The sequence below is a fragment of the Brachyistius frenatus genome, unplaced genomic scaffold, assembly GCF_029030835.1.
Source record: "Brachyistius frenatus isolate BFR_SWC_R1_liver_20210118 unplaced genomic scaffold, ASM2903083v1 Contig_24, whole genome shotgun sequence".
In the NCBI taxonomy this organism is placed as follows: domain Eukaryota; kingdom Metazoa; phylum Chordata; class Actinopteri; family Embiotocidae; genus Brachyistius; species Brachyistius frenatus.
In genome coordinates, this window is record NW_027210623.1 from 5034326 (window position 1) to 5056385 (window position 22060).

Genomic DNA, 22060 nt, shown 5'->3' on the forward strand with positions numbered 1-22060 from the left:
ACTTCTTAGATTCGGTGGTCACAGCACAAACGTCAGAGTTCTTCTTGTGCGCATCACTCTGTCACCAGCGGCTTGGACAAAACGGCAGTATTTGACACCTTGGGAATGAAAAAGGGCTGGTTAAAACAGCAGAAGGGCTAAATGTCCTTTCCGCACATTGTTGCTCACATCCCTAAAAATAAATACCCTTTTTTTTTCTTCTCCAAACTCACGTAACTTTGTTTCTACAGTAGAAAAACTTTCCACCAGTCAAAAGACCCAGTGTTCAAGAAGAATCTCTGATCTTGGACCTCCAGTTTCTGGCTCTTTCAAAGCCGTTTCTGCCAGTCTGGTAGTCCTCGATAGCCTTTCTGATCTCCTCCTCGGTGGTCATTACAAATGGGCCTGAAGGGCAGACACAACACACAGAAAGTATTAAATTACATATCCATTAAGTCCTGGTTGTGACTTCTTAAACATGTCAAGGTTTGTTCAATGACTTGTTGCCAGCATGGAGGGAATAAAACAAATGATATATCATGTTGTACAACAGGCTCGTGGATTGGTTCTCCAGCAATCAGCACAAAATGGGAAACTTCAGAGCCCTGAGGAGGAAATAAGAGGCAGTGTTATCATGTGTGTATGCGTGCAAAGGTCCCAAGATAAATCAGTGGGGTCACAGGATGAAGAGAGAGAATTACACATTTGTGTTGTACAAAAGCTTTTAGTTTGTTTTTGTGAAATACTGGATATTTTGGTCTTTCTAAATATCTTTATATGAAACAGCCTAAGGAGGAAAAAATCACTATTTGATCAAACAGTAAACCAAAATGTGAATTGCAAGATAGACGGACATGACATTGGAGCAAAGAAAGATGGATAAAGGAGCATTTTAACAAGTCATGACATCTGATCCTGGAGTCAAGGCAATAGAGCAAAAAACAAAGGTCCATTCGTATAACAGCAGCGTCAATTCATTGCAGGGTTCTGAACAGTGACAGTAAACTAAAGCTGATATGAAAAGGATTGAGAAAACATTGTGTAGCATCCACTGGCCTAATAAGATTTAAACCTTGGAACAGAGAAAAAAGGGCATAAAAGTAGAAAGTAACATAATCAAATTGTAAATATGATGGATGACATTAAATGTTTTTGACTTCCAATGGTGTGTATGATGGAAAATAAAATCTGTTTTCTTGATAGAAACAATTGAAGTTTCTTACCTTGTTTTCGACCACGACACAGTCTCCATCTCCAAACACCATAGTGTGATGGGGCTCTACCTGCAGCTGCTCCTGATCTGGGCCTTGAACACAAGGAACACCAACGCTGTTCATAAGTGAGTCAGGACGTATCATTTTTTTTCAGCTGACGTCGCAATCTCATTGTCATTTCAAATCATCTGGGCCTAATTTTCACATATATGAAACCTATTACCATTTAGTGTACCAATACTGGTTACTGGTACTGGTACTTTCACTACAGTCACATTCACTCTCATTCAAACTGTAAAACTGCTTTATTTCCCAGGCTCCCATTATTTTTACGGACTACCCAAAATCAGGTCAAACGCATCAAATACAGCATTGTAAGTTATGTTTTTATTGGTTTTATGTTTTCCAGAGTGACTCAGTCATTCAGCTAATTATCTGCTATAATTTACCATTACTGCCCATTATTACTATTTATTCAAATGGCAGTGGAAAAAAAACCCTGAATACACTTTCTTTTCTGGCAAAATGACACTGCATTTTGGTCATGTTAGAAAAAGAGCAACACAATACACACATTTTTTTAGAGGGCTGATTAGTGGTTTGTGGTCTGTGGGTGATGTGTTTTTGGAAAGAAAAGTGGAAATCTATGACTTCTGAGATTAAGAACAAAAAAAAAAAGCATAGGTGATGTGAACAATGGTGAAAAATATTAACCACCCTACGATCTGTTTACGAGCAAGTGGCCACTAATTGTGACGTTGCCCACTGTGAGCTGCTGCTTTGAAGCCTCCAGCCTGGCACTTTGACTGTCGGCATCTTGGGGTGGATTTGACCAAGGACCTGAGGGCTGCTCACCTATATCGCAAACCTGACTGCACCCCAGACACGCCAATTAAAGCAGACATGCACCCAAACACACCTCACTTTGACGTGTAATATTTGATTAATGATGGAATTATTTTCAGAAAGACCACCAGAACTAGAAGGAGTGAATTTAGAAAATGACACCAAAAAGACTTGTGGAAAAAATTTATTGACTTTGTTTTCATGTGAGAAGGTTATGCTTTTTGAATGAGAGCCAGAGGTTTTTTGGAGCCAGCCTAGTGGCCATCTCTGGTATTGCACTTTAAGGTACTTTCACATACTTCTGACATCTTGAGACTATTCAGGTCTTTATTTATGAGCTAACATGAGCTTCATTAGTGAGGATTTGTTTCATAAACTATTTCAGGATACCACAGATCTTTGAGTCAGAACAAAACCATTAGGAGTAAAATAAATATACTGTAGACACACCTGCAGGTTTCAGAAATTTTAACTTACTTTAGCAGTTTGTTTGCATATTGCAAAACTAAGTAAAACTATATGCTGGGAAAACCAGACAGTTCCACTTGTGCTGGATTCATTCATCAAAGCCAGCTGGTCCCTATTTGGCCAGACTACACGTAGAGCTAAAGACTTCAAATTCAAATAACTACTTTAATCTTAGCGGCCATTTTCATCCTCTCGTGTCATCAAAACATCTGCCAGCGATTACAACCAGTCTGAGAGATCCTGCAGTGTTACAATGGACAGTGATCAAATCATAAAGATATTTTATGAAGGAATATTAAGAGGGGAATTCTGACTGAAAATAACAGGTTTCAACAAACCAACAAAGCCTCTGAAAATGAGTTAACTGTCTGAAAGGGTTTGTTCTCATGAAAGGGGAATTCCCTGATCACACAATGGCGTCCAATAAGCAGGACTTGCAGTATTTCACATTATAAGGTCAAACAACAACACTGATATAAGAGTTATAACGTGGGTAAGATGGCTGGTGTGAAACAGAAACAGTGGGATGGTCATATTTTATGGACAGTTAGCTCTATAACAGGCCATTTCCGATGACGTTTGGTAAATTTCCAACTGACCTGCACTGATCTGAAGAGCTCATTGTTTGGGAGACGGTACGAATCCATCAAACTCTACAGTGGAACACATGGGCCTGCTGGCTGAACGTGGAGAGGGCTGTGATTGGACTGAGATCACACACATATTTTGTAATGTTGATATGGCAGCAGAACAAGCAAGGAGGGAGGCAGGGGAGTGCACACATCCACCCGAAGAAGGTTGGTATCTGAGGGCTGAAAACATCTGCCAAAAACAACACAATGAGGTGCCCCGGACACCTGCTCTTGCACTAAGTAACTATTGGGTGAACTGGGTAAGAACTTTCGCAAAAAGTGTGTAACACTTTACATTATTACGTCACTTGGGCTAGCTACAGAAAAAGAAGCTAGCTCATCATTTTCAGTACAAACATCAGAGGTGAGGAGACCATAGAGGATGTTGACAAAGGAAGCTATGGAAAGAAAATGAGAGCACAGTCCAGCAAGAGGCCACAGCAGAGTAAAATCTTGGACTGGGTGTTAGTCATTGGCGACAGCTTTCCGTAATAAAATGGTGCAAGCAAGACACACTTCCAGTGGTTGGAAAAGTAAGTAATTAGCTGGCTTGCTAAGCCAGGTTAACCCATTTCGAAAGAGGTTTGGATGCTGCTTGGACATTTCAAAATGATGCCAGCAAGCATACGAGATAACCTACTCCAACATCAGTTGCCGTGCAGCTTTGCGATTTTGTGTGATCCCCACAGAGGCCACTGTTGCTGCTGCTCAGCAAAATTCACAGTCTTGCTTTATTCATTTATTTTATTTCTATGTAGCCTTGCTGTAAAGGTCATCGTTTTGCTACCTGTCACAGTTCAAGAATATTCCATTAGTTTGTTGTAAACAGGGCCATCTCAAAGCAAGGACACTTCATAATAGACACTTGAGTAATGCAAAGTAGAAAGAAGAACTAGAAAGGAGGCAATCAGTCCCAAAGCAACCATGAGATGTTTTTCCATAGGCATCTTTACAGACCGAACTGGCACTTTTATTATTACAATTCTTCTTACAGAAACACGATGGCGTGTTTATGCATGTGTTCCTACCTAAAGGGACTGGCTGCACATGCAGGGCCTCCGCCTGCAGGCGGAAGTCCAGGTACAAGGTGGGTGTCCTTGTGAAGACTTTAGACTATACAAAACAAGAAAAGACGAGGTCAGAAAATAGGCATACTCTCATCTGTACACTCACACAAAGAAACCACAGGCGTCAAATATTTTGTATAAAACTGAAAACACATTCACGCAAACGTTGAAAAAGTGGCGCCAGAGACCGTCATGGTCATTTGTTTACAACTTCAGCACCATCTGTACTGCTGCGCTGCGTGTTGGGTGGGTTGTGAATAATGAGCTAAAGTTGCATTGCTTTGTTTCTACCCACGTAATCCACTGATCTGATTTGACAACTCTCCACTCTGAGGTTTTGCAAGTAAAAAAACACGAGTGAGATAGTGGGTAAAGTGAAGGAAATGAAAGCACCTGCGTTTTCTGAGATTTTGAGTTCCCTTTTTGTGCAGAATTTCTCTTGTCATTAGCTACTAATCAATAAATACAGAGCATTATTATTAAGGATCTGTCAGAATAGATATGTTGTGCAGGGAACGTTACATGAAAAGTATAGTTATTAGCATTACATTCGTTCAACATGTTAACAATCAGTCAACCTGTTCACTGACCATCAACACCTAGCTTCACGCTAGCACTGGTGACTGTTAGCTAATCTCCAGAAGTCCTGACATCTTGTTGAATGTCATACCACCTACAATTTCCTGTCTGTACTTCCACCTTAGCTATCCCATAAGAACATACTTCAACACAAGTGGACCCCAAATTGTTTAAAATGTAATCCCTCCTTGCTACTGGAAAGACTGATCACATTACTTCTCTGTGCACAATTTTGGTGAGCTATATAGTGAATTTATTCAGCTATACAGCTTGTTTCTATCGTCTGTTTTCAGCAACAAAAAAAACTAAAACCTAGTGTATATGTCCGGCTCACAGTTTAACACAGTAGAGAATAAAGCAGCTAAAGATGAGCATGTTTCCCTCAAGTCTTGGTATATAGAGACCAAAAATAAAGCTAAAAGAGTGCAAATCTTGGCCAAGCAGCCAGAGGCACAATTTAATGACATGGTCGCTGTCGCTCCTCCACACAAAGACTTTAGAAAAAGAAGAAAGCCACTGCCTTAAAGCAACTTAGATGTTGTAGGAGACAAATTAGTTTATAAATGTTATAAATAAGTTTTTTTTTTCATTTCATTTTAGTACTTTACAGTGAGAATGTTGATAAATCTGACAATATTGTTTATTTTCTAGTGTAACAAATAATACAAAACTTTATGTTTAGATGTAGCTGATTGTTAAGTGTAGTTACTGCCCGTGTGCAGTAGTTTGGATAACTATGATGATATATCTTCTACCATAAAAAGACAGCATATGGATATGTTGTCATGGTTAAAATCTCCCATTGAACAGGTCTTTAAAAATTATATTTCATTATAATCAGCATTTATTTGTTTCTTATTTTTGAAGGACTCAGTAACTCATCCCTCCCTCAGTGCATTTTCTTTCATTTTGTTTTGTTTTGTTTTTATTATCAGATGCATATTATGACCTGTTCTTGTCCCAGTAGTGTTTTACTGTCATCAAAAGTGTTGTTTTACTGAAAGAAAACAAAACATTTGAAGGAATAGAGTAGCGATGAATCGAGGTAAAATGGAGTTCAAACCAACTTGTGTGCTTAAAAAAAAAAGTATTATCTGTAAAAAAACAAAAAACAAAAACAAAAGGATGAGTCTTACATTGTATAAATGCAATAAAGAGAAACAGATGTTTCAACTCATAGGTTGTCTGTGGCTACTGCCCTGTAGTAACCTCATTCATTACACACACACACACACACACACACACACACACACACACACACACACACACACACACACACACACACACACACACACACACACACACACACACACACACACACACACACTGCATGCCAACTGATGGGCTAACTCCAAACCTTACACTAAGCCTAACCTAAACTTTCAGTCTAACCTGAACCCTAAAATGAAATCCTCACACGGACCCGTGAAGGTGTGTTAGAGCCAAAATGTTCCTCACAAAGATAGATGCACAAGTACACACATATTTCAAACTATAATTTGCATGATTTATCTTCCCTCTCAGCCTCACATTCGGCCAAAGATCGTCATTAGTCCTTACTTCCTTAAGCAATTCCCACATCGGCTTCCACCAATATAATAAAACACACTGCAACAGCACCAAGTCATATCTCGGAGGCCAGGACAATCTGCTCCTCATTAACAGTTTCCTCTTTTCAGACAGACACTCCTCACACTCAGTGGTCAAACAGTGTGGTTAACAGGCATCCCCTCTCTCTCTCACACACATATTTACACACACATGCGCATTGACGTCATTGTATGCCGATTTTTCCTTTTCGCCTCAAGCATCCAGCAAATGAGCAATCATCATGAGATTAGCAGGGAACAGGGAGGTAAACATCATGTCTAGTTTTACAGTGTTCTTCTGACTGTGGCTTCATTTAATGATCGTGACATCACACGCCGGCATTCCCAGACACACACCTTAGCTCCTAAAGCTTCTCCAGATATCACAGCGACTGTAACTCCTCCCCGGCTGGGTTTGGGGATCTCTGAGCCTTTCAGCTCCTACCATCTTGTCTGCCTTAGCAGGTTCACCCACAGCTGTAAGCCCACCGCCGGCTCCTCTGACACGGGCATCTCGGATGGACGACATCCCCCCCCTCGTCCTGCAGTCATCCACTGGAGGACGAGGAGACATCTTTCACATGTGCTACCAAAATCACAAATGTCCCGTATATACTTGTATGCTGGGGTGCTCAAAAGAAGTCACTATTTGTATGTACATCACTATTTGTTAAGGCTATAACATTGTTTGTCTTTGTAATTTGTCTTTGTGTTATATTACCAGACATGGAAAGCTCCAGCACTTTGATCCAGCCAGAAATAACTCAAGAACTGTTAGAGGGTGAAACTTTGTACAGGCATACATTTTTGAGGGGTTGTGCTGTGAAGAGTTCAGTGATCCCCCGATTGTTCATGTAGTCCCGCCAGCATATCAAAGTTTTTAATTTGCTGTTTACAAGGACCTTTACCATGTTTGCCTCTCATCCACCCATTCAGACACACACTCACACACCAATGAAAACAGAGCTGCCGTGCAAGGTGCTCACCTGCCATTGGGAGCTACTTGGGTTCAGAGTTTTGCCCAAGGGCACTTCAATGTATGGACGAGAGGAGCTCGGGGTTGTACCAACGACCCTGCAATTATTAGACAACCCGCTCTCTACTGAGCCACATCTGTCCCTATTAACATTTCCGACTCCAAGCAAACGATGGATTGTGATGGATTGTTACTAAATCTTCAGGAAGAATTCTAGTAAGATTATCAATCATCCAAACTCAGCCTCAGTTGCACATTGTGTTTCGTACTAATCAGCAAATGTTAGAATGCTATACTAAATTGGTGAACAATGTTACATCTGCTAAACATTAAACACATTACGCCAACGTTATCATTCCTTGAGACGATTTTCAGCAGTATTGTACAGAATTGAATATTTAATTAGCTTCAGTTGGGTAAAACATTCAAAATCAAAAAGGACTTTTAGTCAAACAATTATCTGCCTTTTTTAGCCTCTGAATATAAAAACTAAATAAAAAGCACTGTTTAAGAAGAGGAGTAAATAAAATTGCACGTGGATCTGGTTTCAGGTCATGAGTCTAAACACTGGATGAAATCAAGTGAACAGCTTCAGCTTCTCCTTCAGGCCAGCTGGAAAATTCCACTCACCAGCTTTGCTTAAATGCAGCTGCCCACTGATAATTCATCTGTGACTGTTCATAATGCTTTTTTTTTTTTTTTTTTTATGGCTGCGTGCTGGGTATTTACTGTCAGGCTTCTACTGGATAATAAAACATAAAGAATGCAGCAGAAAACGAAAAAACACAGAGAACAGAGGCAATACAGATCTTTGTTAGAAATTAAATTAAATCATTGGTTTGAATTCAATTTAAAATATGTCTAATATGGTACAATAGCTATGCAGTTAAACTTGAAAATATGAAGACTGTCATTCATTTAAAACTTTGATACAGTGTGTCATATATTTATGCGTAGACAGTCCAATATAGGTAACTATTTAGGTCACAACTCATGCTAACACTGGTTCTTTCTGAGCACAGAATACTTTATTTTCAAATATTGATGTAAAAACGCCCCCCAAAATACCTCTTTCGGAGGCCAAATATCTAATTAATGATGGGCCGTCACAAAACAAATAAAACGAGTGACTTTAGCAAATGGGACTATAATGACTTGTGAAAAAAAAAAGATTGACGTTTGTATTTCATGACCCTAACCTTTTTGGAGTCAACACCCAGTGGCTATGATTGTATTGCATTTGAAGGTATTTCAGCATTGGCCAAGTTTTTCAGACCCAGAAGCTCCATCCACTTGATATACAGTCTGTGGCCCTGAGCCAACCTCAGGGTCTCTTCCCGAAGGGTTCTGCCTATTACTCTTCCTACAACAGGCGGCTAGGGGGCGTCCTAGATAAATGCGGCGAACTAGTGGCTCTACACTGAACTCGACCCAGATAGCTGAACTCCTCACCCTGTCAGAGAGAGAAGTCAACCACCCTACGAAGAAAATTAATTTCAGCCTTTTGTATCTTATTCTCTCAGTCACTGCCCAGAGTTCATGACCACAGGTGAGAGTAGGGATGAAAACTGACCGGTGAATGGAGCACTGCCCTGTTACGGATCATCTCCCTCTTCACCCCTACAGTCCGACAAAGCGACCGATTTACTGATATCGCTTCTACCAGCGTAATAAAATGAAAAGCCCTCGTTTCAAATTAAAAGCCCTCAAGCGTTTCAGTCAGGTGAGCCACCATTCAGTCACTAGATTCTGACGTAGTACTGTTTCTTTTCTAAAATGGATAAATGTGGAATTACTTCAAACATTATCTGAGAAAATTCTTGAACACTTTCTCTGTTGGTGTGATGCCCTCACCACTTCCTTTAATGAGACCCTGCTTTCATCTGAGATAGTGTTTTAGTTTTCCCTAAAGGACAGGCATGCGTCTGTTGGAGCATCTGCAGCTCCCACTTGACGTCCAAACCTACAGAGGGTGCACATGGTGGGTTAGAGCGAATTCAGCTGAACTGACTGACCCTCTGCTGCAGATGGAGGCTGAGTCAGCAGCTTGTGTGAGTGTGTGAATGTAACTTTATTACTCTAAAAACACAGGAAACAACCCACAGGGCATAATGTCCAATTAGTGAGTGCACAACATTGTGATGCATATGTAATGAGTTTGTGGGGATTTGTATGCCAATAGGCTTCAGTCTTGGTCTGCTCTTGTAGCTTCATTCACATTCATAAGAAGGGAACTGAATGACTTCTATAAAATCAATCACATTTACTATTAGAATATTAGACTAATAGATAACACCTGATCAGACAGTTTGATCATTTGTATCTAATGTCTGAAAGAGCAGAAAATATTAGCAGTTGTATTAGTGTCAGACTGAAAGAAACAGTTTGATACTTTGGGGCATATGCTCCCTTACTTTTTTATAGTGAGTACTACTTCTCTCATGTATCTATGGTAAATATGAAGCTAGTCAACAGCCGATTAGTTTAGCTTGGCACAAAACAGAATACACGAGCTTAGTGCTGTCCAACCGTAACAAAACCCACCTAGCAACACCTCTAAAGCTCAACAAGTAAAGTGGTTGATCGCATTTGTTTTATTTTGTGCCAAAACTAACCTATAAATATAATCAATTGCTGTTTTCAATAGTTTTATGGGCCAGACTACTTCTTGCTAGACACAGTAACATCCAGGAGTCTTTGCATCACCGTGAGGTTACCAGGCCGGTTAGCTTAGCTTAGCATTAAGGTCGGAAACACAAGGAAACAGCCAGCCTGGTTCTGCACGAAAGGTAAATAGTCCCATACAGCGTTGAAAAATGCAGTTTTTGTCGAGAGATGAGATTTAAGCAATGAGCTTTAGAGGTGCTGCTGGGTAGATTTTGTTACAGATTTTGTGTGTACCTCTGGACAGAGTCGGGTTAAATGTTTCCCCCTGTCTTTGTTCTAAGTAAAGCAAACTGCGTAGCTTCATATATGCAAACATGAATGTCTTTTCATATAACTTTCAGCAAAAAAGTAAATAAGTGTTTTTCCCAAAATGTAACTATGAATATATTACTTGGAGATCTCCAGGTTTCAGTTGTCCTAAATGGCCACAGAAGTCTTCGTGGGCTGTGATCCCATCTAAAACACACGTTACCTGAAATACACAAATAAAGCATAAACAAATGTGGAAAAATTGTTCCAGTGACTTCATAATCAGTCATATTTCAGAAAATTGTGGCATTTTTTTTTATAATTTATTTGTTCATTCCCTAAACATTATTTTCAACAACTGTTTTATAAGAAATACATTTTTTGTCAGATGTTGTAAAATATTATGTTACAGGTTTCATTAATTCAGGCCAACTGCTTCCTCAACACTTAAAGCCATGTGTGCACTGGTGTCATGGCCCCAGTGGTCAGACTGGACAGGAAGAGAAGTGCTGAGTGTGGGGTTAAGAGCTCAGAGGTGAACATCTGTGTGAGGGAGGTATGCTCGAGCCCCTGCAGTGAACTGCATGGCTCTGTCTCCACAGCTGTGTGATTTCAAAAGTCATGTGAGAGTGAGCAAACACACCTGCTGAAAGGCATGCTGGGAGTGAAGGCGAGCGTTGTCCACCCACACGGGGAGTCTTAAGTTTCATGTGCCAAATCAAACACAGTTAAAGATACGTCTGGCAATCTGAGGACAATATCTGTTTTTTTTTAAATTTGACTTCAAAGATACAAGTCCAGTCTGCTACATTCAATCATCAATGGCAGATGCTACAGTGAAAAGGTTTTGAATATTGAAAAAGAGGTGAAAAAAATCATGATGTGCTGATAATGGCGGCTGAAACTAGTTCATCAGTCATTTGTTTATAATCTGATTAACGAGTCTGTTAAATGCAAATAGTAATAAGAAATTCCCATCACTACATAGACCAAAATCAATCAATTACATCTCCAACAACTAAATTATGGGCACAATACATTAATGTCAAATGCACAGAAAATCAATATTAAAAATTAAAAAAAGAAGATTGTTGTTCCACAAAAACAGCACAAGCCAGGGCATTTCCTCTCTTTCAAAACAAGGGATTTTTTTTGTGTGTGTTGTCATGAGTACATTTTCAACCCAACGCTTTCTGTGGTGAAAGTTGAGCTGATGGGAGGATCACAGTGCCAGAACATATTATCTCTCTGGTTATAAGTATGATTTTGATCAACCTGAATTAACTTTTGTGGAAGGCAGACTTTCTGCATGTTGTCGCCATCCAGTGGTCAAAGTGCGTATGTCACCTGCCATTGATTCCTTTAAGTACTGCGCTTCTGCTGTGATGGCAGTTTTTAGCCATTTTGTTTAAGAATTTTTTTTCCAGTTTAATACATTTAGTCAACTATTATGTCAACAAAACACAATGCAGTGTAGTCCATTTAGTATGTATATTCTTACAGTCATATGCAAAGCCATATTTGGATTCCACTTTGTATTCGAACTTTGTATTTCTGAACTTTGAACAATTATATTCGAAAAATGTGTATGCCACCATTGGATCTCACTGACTATATTTTCTCCCATATTTTTGTTTCTTGTTAGTTGTCTCTATGCAGTTCAGTTGTGCATTCTTTTCTTTCTCTTTTTTTTTCTTGCAGGTACTGTATCTCGGTCCCTGGAGCTGCAGGTTTCTAGTCTGTGGATGGTCCCACCATCAGTTTATTGTCCTCTGTATCTCCAGGCTGTTCTTTTGTCTTTCCATCTCCTTTAACCCCAACCGGTCGAGCCATTTAGCCGCCCTTCTCTCAGTCTGGTTCTGTCACAGGTTTTATTCCTTCCTAAAATTTTGTTATTTTTCTTCCAGCTCTTATGTGAATTTGTTGAATTGTTTTGTTCCTCTCTATAATGTTGTAATGCTGTTGTGTAAGAACTTTAAAGTGTTAAGTGCCTTGAGATAACTTGTTTTATGATTTGCCGCTAATAAAATTCTAATTGAACTGAGATTTTTTTATTTTTTATTTGGATACCCTTCCATATTACCCACTAAAGGGCTGAGATGTGAAAAAGGGCAGATTTATTATTTTTACAATGAACTGTTTGGTTCATTAAATGTCATAAAATAGTGGGGGAAAAATACATGAAATAGCTTCTTTTTTTTTTTTTGCCTACCAAGAGTCCAAAAAACAATCATATTCAGGCTTTGATTACATAATAGAATGAAGAGCAGTATGTTCTCTCAGTTGAGAAGCTGGAACTGTTAAATGTTTAGTACTTTGGCTAAAGTCAAGTCCATTTTATTTATGTACGACCCACTGTTACAAATCACATATTTGTCTGAAGAGGCTTCAAAGTTTAAGAAAAGGAAATTCGCCTGTTCGCTGAATATTTATTGACACACTCACCGTCTCAAATCCTCTATGAGGGTGGTCTGGAAAACCTGATGGCTTGCTCACTCTAAACTCATCCAACATCAGGAAAGGATCCAAGTTCCTCAGCTGCAAAGAAAATAATACGGAGTTTGACTACATGGATGATTGTGACTGTTATTGTGTACGTTTTTAACTACACAGGTTGACAGTTGAAGTATATTAACATGTTGGGGAAGTTACCTCCCTTATGTCGATGCTCCTGCGGGCCCGAGCACCGACTCCCTCTGCCTATCACTGAAAACTGTCCTTTCCACTTTCCTCACATTCAAGGTGCTGCGAAAAAGTTTCACTATAGTCACAACAAAACACCATATACACCACAATGTTAATTAAAAGAATAAAATTACTATAAAATGTGTTCATGGACATAATAATTTGTTTTGAAGCAACAGATCCATATTTTTCATGTGCAATAGCTCTTAGCTCCATAATACTTCCCATCTTCAAATGTTCATCTATTCATTCAATTCCTCACTTACTAACTCTATACAGGCTGGGTAAACTTAGTTTCCCAGCATGCAGTTGGTGAAAGTCAGGTAAACTAAACAGGTAAAAAAAAATTAGGTCTCAATTCAGCTGCACCACTTACATAAAACATATTTTTTCCCCCTTCATGTTACTACTTAACGGTGTATCTTAACTTGATCTTGATCAATATTGTACTTGAAACTGGTATTATTGTTGGTGTTTTATCTTATTTTTTTAAAACACCAAACTAGACTGAGGAGGAGAAAACCGTCAGATAAATTTCCCCCAAATATGTTCAAGAAAAGTACCATCATAAGACAAAATAACCACAAACGTTATGCAATCACAGGGCTTTCCCGGTTTCAAAATACTTTTCATGTCAAACTGAATTGTCTCAGCTGCGAAACAAATCAGCTGACCTGTCAGCTGATCAGATCAGCTGGTCACCAGTTGCTGCAACATGCTGACGGCGCGGTCTCACTACTTTCGCTGTATTCATGTCAGAGAAATGTTCCCTGATATGTTATTTCACCATCTCTGTTTACTCCCCGCTCTGCTCTGCGTGTATTGATCATTTATAAACACTTTTTTGTTGTTGCTCTGAATTAGAAGCAGCGTCTGATTTGTTGATAGCGTTTGCTGCTTCCTTATTATTATATGACCGGAAGAATACAATTTATTTATATTTATAATGTTTATATTTAAAACATCGCTGTTTATGTTTAAAATGACGTGGGGAAAATACCACAGAAAGGCGAACTGTTTTCAGTCTGCATAGAAACGGGTCTCAAATTTCTTCAAGCAGACCGAACCAGACCAGCTTGTTGCATTTTCACCCACCTTCCTCAAAGACTCAGAAAACCAGCCCCGACACTGCTCTGGCGGTTATGACCGTTTATCCGTGAGGTGTGGATGAGCGCCACTACTGTTGTGTTTGAGGCCACCTTGACCGCCTCAGGTGCTGAAGTCAGGCTAAATATGTTTCCACAGAGGGAAAGGAGGCAAGTGGCTGGAAATAGAGCATCTTTGAGTTGAGCAAAGTCAGTTTTACTTAATAACCCCACAATCACAGATTTGTCTCATCCTTCACTTCCGTCATTCGGGTAAGACAAAAACTTTTCATAGGTTATCACATTGATCCAATTCTTTTAAACTCCAGATTTCGGCTGGAAGGATTCTTGGCCAAAAAAAGAGATGCAGAACAGCCTAAATTTGACACATAAGGACTGTAAATACATACAAACAACTACAAAGACACCATACAGTGACTCAAAATGGCCTGAATCAAACAAAATGATGACAAAAAACATTAAATGATTATATAAAAAAGAAATAACAACTACAGAGATACAAACAAACCACAAAGAAATGCAAAAAGAAGATCCAAACAACAAAATATTTGCAAGAGACACAGATGGACATTAAAGGACACGTGCTTGTTTTGTGTCTCTTTCAGTCAGAGTGGTGGTGGTGGTGGTGGTGGTAGTGGTGGTAGTAGTGGTGGGGGGGAGAGGGGCTTACATTTCTGTGCTCAGAGGCCCATTGTCTCATTCGGAATAAGACTGAGAAACCAACATGTCAGTGTTATAAGTTATAACTGAATACCTGTAGTTAGCTAAAAAAAAATAATCAGGCCAATAAAAAGGTGCTTATATGAAAGAAAATTGTTTTTATAGGTAAAATATCACTGTCACATTTAATCAATAATTCACTTCCATCATACACTAATTTTACTAGAACAATCCAGACCAGATAACAGCTCATACAGAGGTGACTTTGAGTTCCTCGAGTAATGAAAATGTAAACATTAAAGCCACAACAAGCCTCTCATCTGCTGAATATATTCTTCAGTTTTTGATTTGTCTACACTCAGTTCAGATGCCTGTCCACCGTCCTGTTGCTTACGGCGCATGATGTCCTTGGCGATTCGCATGCTGGCCGCCTGTCCGCCTGCCAGGTTCACTGCGTGAGGTCCAACCTGTGTGGGAAAGTGGAAAAAGCGAAAGGCGACATGTAGTCTGTAATATGATTGTGCAGATTGTTCCCGAGGCCTTTTTTTTCCGCACACAAAAAAACTCCGCAGTATATAAGGCCCACCTGAAGAGCGGTGTACTGCCCCATCAGGTAGAGCGGGCACCCTTCTGTCCACTGTAGGCTCTCCGATATGCACGGCCATCCATCTATCACCTTCATGGGGGAGCAGCCGGACACATTTTATTAATCTATTAGTATCGCCTGGTTCAGGTTACACAATGAAAGTTCACACTTCTATGCATACTCAATGACTGCACATATATGAGAATATTTTTCGGTTTAACCCACCTGAATAGGGAATTCTTTCATCACCTCAGAAAGCAGCGGGTCCTGTTTTACATCAAGTTTGCAGCCGGTGGCGAGCCAAATCATATCTCCAGTCCAGCGGCCTCCCGTGCTGAGAGAGAGGCTCCAGGCCTGGCTCTTGTAGCACCAGCTGGCTTCACTCACCTGGACAACATTCAAGTTAGAGATTCAAGTTAACTCCCCTCACCTACCAACTCACATTAGAGCCTTTTTCAGACGCCTTTATTTAACGAGGTTAGTTTTCTTTTATTTAGACATGCAGGGACAGAAAGAGATATGCAGGGTATTTAGCATGTAACAGGTAAGACCAGAGAGAACAGGAAGTTACGAATAACGTGCGAGACGTTTGTGGTCCCATTAAGTCCCGCCCTCTCACAAACGGAGAGCAGCTCTCTGATCCTGGTGTCAGACTAATTTCCAGTCATTTTTGCAAAATATGTGTTTTTATCCAGAACAGTTTTTCTCTACAACTTAATTTGACCTCCCTCTGCTCATCAGATGTGACATCACTTCATCTTTATCACCCCTTCAACCTTCTACTCTATAGAGTGTTCATGCACCATTACCTGACAGTACGTCTTCACATCCACCTGTCCACTCAGTATGAACGGCTGCAGGTGGACGTAGGCCTCCGGTGTGACCGCCCCTCCTTTCCTCGCCTGACGAATCATAGCCAGCCGTTTGTGGAGACTGTGTTCGTTATAGAACTGCCGCAGGTATGCCTGACCATCCATCTTGATGCCGTGCTCCACGTGGGAGTATCGTCCCACCAGGCTCTCCACGTCGCCCACATCAAACTGTTTCAGCTGCAGAAGGAACAGTGAAGAGTTATATGTGGCGGAGGTAGACAGGTGGACCTGCAGTGTTATTTTTTTTTATAGTTGGTCTACATGCTGTTTGACATGGTCACTGCACCTGGAGGTGCTTCCTCATGACCCAGGTCACATGACTGGCGCCTTGCTGCAGGGCAATTGAGACGACATGAGCGCTGGTCAGACCTCCACCAACTACCATTACTCTCTGACCTGCCTCACACACTACATGCAGTCAGAGACACAGATACTTGGAAAGGGAGCAGCAGAGCCCAGGATGGGTGTCAAATTGCAGAAGCACAGAAATTTCAGGTGATAGCAAACCTAAACCGAAAGGGAACAAAAGGCTAAAACAAAGTGGAATTCATTTGGACACTTTAAGCATTAAGCAATACCCTTCCTCTTGTGGGAAAATGCTAAAACAGTGTTTCTAATGTCGCTTACCTTGAGTGGGAAAAGTCTCTTTCCGACTCCGACAGTTAGTTTCTCCAAGTTTGCAGTTTGGCAGACGGTGCATGAGGTGAACTGTGTGTTGCAGACGCTCCTCCGGGTAGCACTCTCCAATGCTTTTCACCCACGAAGGGATGTTTGCCATCTGGCCACGGGTCGGACCTGTTGCCATAACAACCTGGCGGGCTTTTAGGATGCCTCCCTCTTGAAGTTTGACTTGAAAATATTTCACCCTCTTCCTCACTCCGTCGCTCTTCCCCTCAGCCTCACCCTGCGTTTCCTCCTCTTCTATCACCTCCTTGTCTTCAGTCACATGGGTGATGCACTCCACATTCCCCTTCACCATTGCTTTGTCCAACTTGTATCTCTCCACCTGTATGTTCAGATTCATTGACTAAAAAAAAAGTGGGGAAAAAAAGTAACGTGTGTGTGTGTGTGTGTGTGTGTGTGTGTGTGTGTGTTTTTGTATCCTTCACTGGATCATTTTGGAGGTAGCATCAGGCTAAGGGGGGGACGTTGATTAACAAATTGATTGACAATAAGAGACTAATGCTCTAATGAATTAATGAATAGCATTGATTGATAGAAGATTGTAAATATATCTTTCTAAATGTTCTTTCTCTAAATTTAAGCATTTTAAACCTGCAGTGTGGAACTTCTGTTATTTAAAGTAAAAATAAAACCACCGTCGACATGATCTTACATCATACGGTCCACTGTAGCCCACTCTGGCACTACTGTTGTGGCTTTGAAACTGGTGATTAATTGTGTATAAATTAAAGAAAAGGTATCACAAGACCCGCAAAATGACTTTTTTCATAGCACAGGGCTAAACTGGAAGTTAGGCAGTTTGACTGACAGAAGCCTGAGGTGTGCACGCTACATGCATGTTACATTCAGCACGGGAATGTCAACCCAGACAGCAGATGTGGTAACTCTGTGAAATAGAGATTTATCTGGCAGTAAAAGGTTTTATAAGCTTTGTGTGGACTTGTTTTAACAAGAACTTGAATGTAACAGGTGTTCGTTTGTATGTAAAAGTGTTGCAGTGTAGCTTTAACATCAGAGTGTTAGTTAAGAAATAACTCCAAACAAGCACCAAGCAAAGTTAAAACCACAACAAAGGTTATTTAGATGCAGCTTTGCATGCTTTAGGAAACTTCTTTTATTCTGTAACACTGAGAATATTAATGTCACAGAGCGGTAAATAAAAGTCAAAGTATACCTAATACAAAGTATACTTATGAATAGACTATACTTTTAAACAAACACACTTTTAAAGTCATTCACTGGTTTTAAGTCCATGGTAACGTCAGTGTAGCATTGCAGGACACACACACACACACACACACACACACACACACACACACACACACACACACACACACACACACACACACACACACACACACACACACACACACACACACACACACACACAGAATCGGTCCGACCTGCTCTTTAAAGAAATCCACACTCAGTTTGGTTCCTGGCAGACTGAAGGATAAACTGTTCTTCAGCGTCGAGGTCACGTTTAGACGTTTCCTCTCCCTCTTGCCGAGCCGCATGTCATTGAAGAAGGCGTTTTCATCCAGAATATAAACCTGGTCTGGAAGACTGTGGAGCTCTTCTGAGCGCTCAAACTTTACAACAAACTCCTGCAGTGCTTTCTGTTAAAAAAAAAAAAAAAAAAAGATTTCAGTCATACTATCAAAACAGCTTCCTCACTTCTACTTCAGGGGAAGCTGTTTGTGTTCATACCTTATTGAGAGGGTCTGTGTGCACCAGTGTGTGTGAGCGCAGGTGAGGGATGTTCAGAGCTGTGAACTGGCTCTCCCACAGAGCGGCCCACTCTCCGTAGGTATCCACCACGCGGACACTCAGCGGCGGGCAAACAAACCTCTCTGATATTATTGACTTTGCTAGTTGCTGCTCCAGCGTCTGGCCTGCAGAGACTAATGACAAATCATAATTGGACTGAAGTCCATTTGATTACAGCAAATTGCATGCATGTAAAAACATTGGAGCATTTCATTGTTCCCAGACTACTTAATCACCACCCACATCCCACATTTGTTTACCGATATAGTGAAACTAAATTCCAGCCTGGTCATCTTCAAAACAGAAAACGACTTCCTGCTGGGGAAATCACCAATACTACGTAACCCAAGATTTAAAATAGGAAGCCAAACTTTGAGATGCTGAGTCAACATGTAGACCTAAAAAGTCAAAGTTGTGTTGATACTATAACACTGAGGAACTGGGTAAACGACAAGTAAAAGTTAAGTCTTTTAGTGAAGTACAAGAACAAAGACTACAGGAGAGGCAAGCAAACGATTTCAAAGGAGCTGGCAGACAAAACCAGGGAGCAGACAGAGGTTCAAAAACCAAGAGACTAATCACAAAGGAAAAAGGCTGGTACACTGAACAACAAAGTACAAAGTTGAACTGGCGCCGAGAGCTTGGAAAATCACAGAAAATGTACATAAGAGGGAGGAGAGGCAGTAGGACACAGGTGCAAACAATCAGGGCGAGGCAGGCAATTATGAAGGTGGGAAACACTCAAGGGCAGGAAGTCAAGAAATGTGAGTTACTACAATAAAACAGGAAATGATATTACTAATTATTTGAAACATCAAACATGTAAACAAATTACAGGGACCAGAAAACAAAATGACCCAAGTCAAAACTAAGACAGAATCATTGTAAACTAATAAAATATCCAGACTTACTAGTTGATTAATAGTTTGGCCAATAAATAAATCCTAACTTTTCAGAGCCCGAGTTCAAGTTTTCTAATTGTTTGTTTCGTCCGACCAACAGTCCAAAACCATCAAATATTCAGTTATCTTGTTGGACAATATTTAGAAACTGCATGTACATGTTGGGCATTTTTTCTCAGAAAATGACTTGAACCATCAATTTATCATCTAAACAGTAGTACGTTGGTTTGGCATTGATAACTGATGAATCCACTGAATGTTTCAGCTTTACTTTTGATTATTACAGAGTCAAAAAATAATGACTTAAGACAGTGTTCAAATTTGATCCCACAATTGTGATTCAGTGAATCAAGCCAATCCTACTGTACCAGCCGTGGCCCTCCTCTTCTTCCTGCCACTGCAGCGTGTGTTGTTGGATGTTTCTGGGCAGGAGGGGGGCGGAGGGGAGTCATGCCCATGGTCTGAGCTTAGGTCGGGGTCAGGGCCAGATAGCAAGCTAGCCAGGGTCAGCGCATGAGGGCCACCTCCTATTATTAACACATCGAGTACCACCATCTGAAACACACATCATGAAGTCGAGCACACAGCGAGACAAGTCTCAAAGTTATACAGCAAGTTGTTAAAAACAGGTGTGGGAAGTGGAGTTTTCCAAGCCTGTTAGTTAGTTCCTTTAACTATAACATAGCACCCTCACTCAATGGTGGTTTCTTAGCAACATATCTACAGAGCAATGATAGGGCGGGAAATAGTTAATTTTATTTACCAAAAAAGGAAGGAGACTATTTAAAATCTGATGTTCTTCAAAACATCATTTAAGTTTTACTTTCATGACATCTTCCATAAGGTATACTCATGGCAAAAGCTAAGGAGTCTTTTGAACTATATATTCATTGTTCCCATGATGCTGGAGAAGATTTTTAAAGCATAAAAATTCAACTGCAGAAGCTAGACGTTAGAATATTTGAGTTTGTGTGAAAACTCTTTATAATCTGATGCAAACAGCAGGATTTAAACATTAAATTATTTTTCTCAGCAGTCAGACACACAAGATCATGCAGGACTGAACATTACATCATAGTACCTGGTTGTCTTTGGATTATCAGCTTGCACCGGCCTCTGAGATGGTGTAAACGTGCTCTCAGCTCTGGCATACTGCAGTGGACGGTGGTGGACCTGAAACTTTGCGACAGTGGCGTGTTCCTCTGGTGTAACTCAATCCACCTCAGCTTCAACAGATTTAGCTGGACTTCAGCGGCTCGACAGGGAAAGCTGGAAATAGCTTCACTGTGTGTGTGTGTGTGTGTGTGTGTGTGTGTGTGTGTGTGTGTGTGTGTGTGTGTGTGTGTGTGTGTGTGTGTGTGTGTGTGTGTGTGTGTGTGTGTGTGTGTGTGTGTGTGTGTGTGTGTTTCTATAAATGTAACACAACTCATCCCAGTATCAAAACATAAAAAGGCATTGCACCAGTAGATATGCTTGCGGTTGTACGTATTAACATGAGTATCTGTTATTTCTTTTTTTTTGTCCACATTTATTAAACTTTCATCGAGAATAGAATATATTTTTCAAGAGACAGTTAGACAAGATGACAACAAAGTTCGAATATCAAACATCATATGCTGAAAAATTGTCAAAGGATTAGTTTGGCAATACAACTTTTAACAATTTGCCTTCTTGCTGAGAATTAAATGAGAATATAAATATAACTCTCATTATGTTCAGTCAATGTGAAGCAATAACCAGAAAGCAGGTTTGACAAGTAAAATCTTTGACATCATGGCCTGAAAAGAAACCAGGAATTATTATTTGTACACTCCAGTTTTTGTATCCATCAACTAACCAAGGTATAACAAGTCAGTTAATGAGCTTTAGGGGGCTGGTAAGCAGAGTTTGTCACCTTAAAACCAGGCGAGGTTACCCGTTTCCTTCATTTACTGTCTCTAGCTCTCCTGGCTATCTTTCCAGCTGTGCTTAAAAGGAAAAGGCCGCATAATTTCAGATACCCTGTGGAGTTTTTGGACCACTAGCATTGCTATGGAGCAGTGTTTTTACCAAGTGACAACCCACCATTGTCAGCCATTGTTTTGTGAAATCTTGTTTCTTTGGAGTCAGAAGTGACTATATTTGGACAAGCAGGGGAGGAGCAAGGGGTGGATCTGAATAAGAGCCTGAGGGCACTATGCCCCACCCACCTGTACTGGCTACCTGACAGCACCCGAGGCATGTCAATCAAACCAGACCCGCCCACAAACATACCTATCTTTGGGGCCTGATATCATATGGTAATATTTTCAATAGGACCACCAAAATACTGATCAGAAGGAAGAAATTTAGCAAATGGCACCAAAATGACTTGTGGAAAAATTTTATTGACTTTATATTTCATGAGAGAAGTTGATGCTTCTTTTTTGGGGGGGGGGGGGGGGCTGCCCCTGGTGGCCCTCAGTGCGCTGTAAGACACTTCCACATTAATATCACTTTTATGACCGCTATACTACGTCTTTCTTAATATACAGTCTAAGGTTTTTAAAA

General features: G+C 40.4%; 2 protein-coding genes across 2 annotated transcripts; both read right to left on the minus strand.

Annotated features, from left to right (window-relative positions):
• Positions 1-247: 247 nt before the first annotated feature.
• Positions 248-14305, minus strand: pir (pirin). Its single transcript, XM_069697569.1, is given in 9 exon segments — positions 248-385; positions 519-584; positions 1203-1285; positions 4168-4252; positions 6732-6929; positions 10409-10489; positions 12712-12804; positions 12919-12966; positions 14297-14305. Coding segments are annotated over 9 exon segments (783 nt in total). The 3' UTR covers positions 248-265.
• On the minus strand, positions 14228-20699 carry LOC138620412 (uncharacterized). The gene is made up of 10 exons (XM_069697586.1): positions 20613-20699; positions 19900-20086; positions 18570-18763; positions 18263-18478; positions 16803-17181; positions 16462-16583; positions 16113-16352; positions 15529-15690; positions 15304-15393; positions 14228-15184 (listed from the first exon to the last, which is right to left on the minus strand). The coding sequence occupies exons 2-10, from the start codon at positions 20084-20086 to the stop codon at positions 15014-15016; spliced, it is 1761 nt and encodes a 586-aa protein (XP_069553687.1). The 5' UTR covers positions 20613-20699; the 3' UTR covers positions 14228-15013.
• Positions 20700-22060: the final 1361 nt, after the last annotated feature.

Excerpts from the sequence above, each read along its gene's own strand:
- LOC138620412 (XM_069697586.1), bottom strand. The coding sequence starts at position 20,086 with ATGGTGGTACTCGATGTGTTAATAATAGGAGGTGGCCCTCATGCGCTG. Across the intron at positions 16,584-16,802 it reads AGAGACTTTTCCCACTCAAG|TGTGTGAGGCAGGTCAGAGA; the intron begins GTAAGCGACATT and ends GACTGCATGTAG. Across the intron at positions 15,691-16,112 it reads ATGTGAAGACGTACTGTCAG|GTGAGTGAAGCCAGCTGGTG; the intron begins GTAATGGTGCAT and ends AATGTTGTCCAG.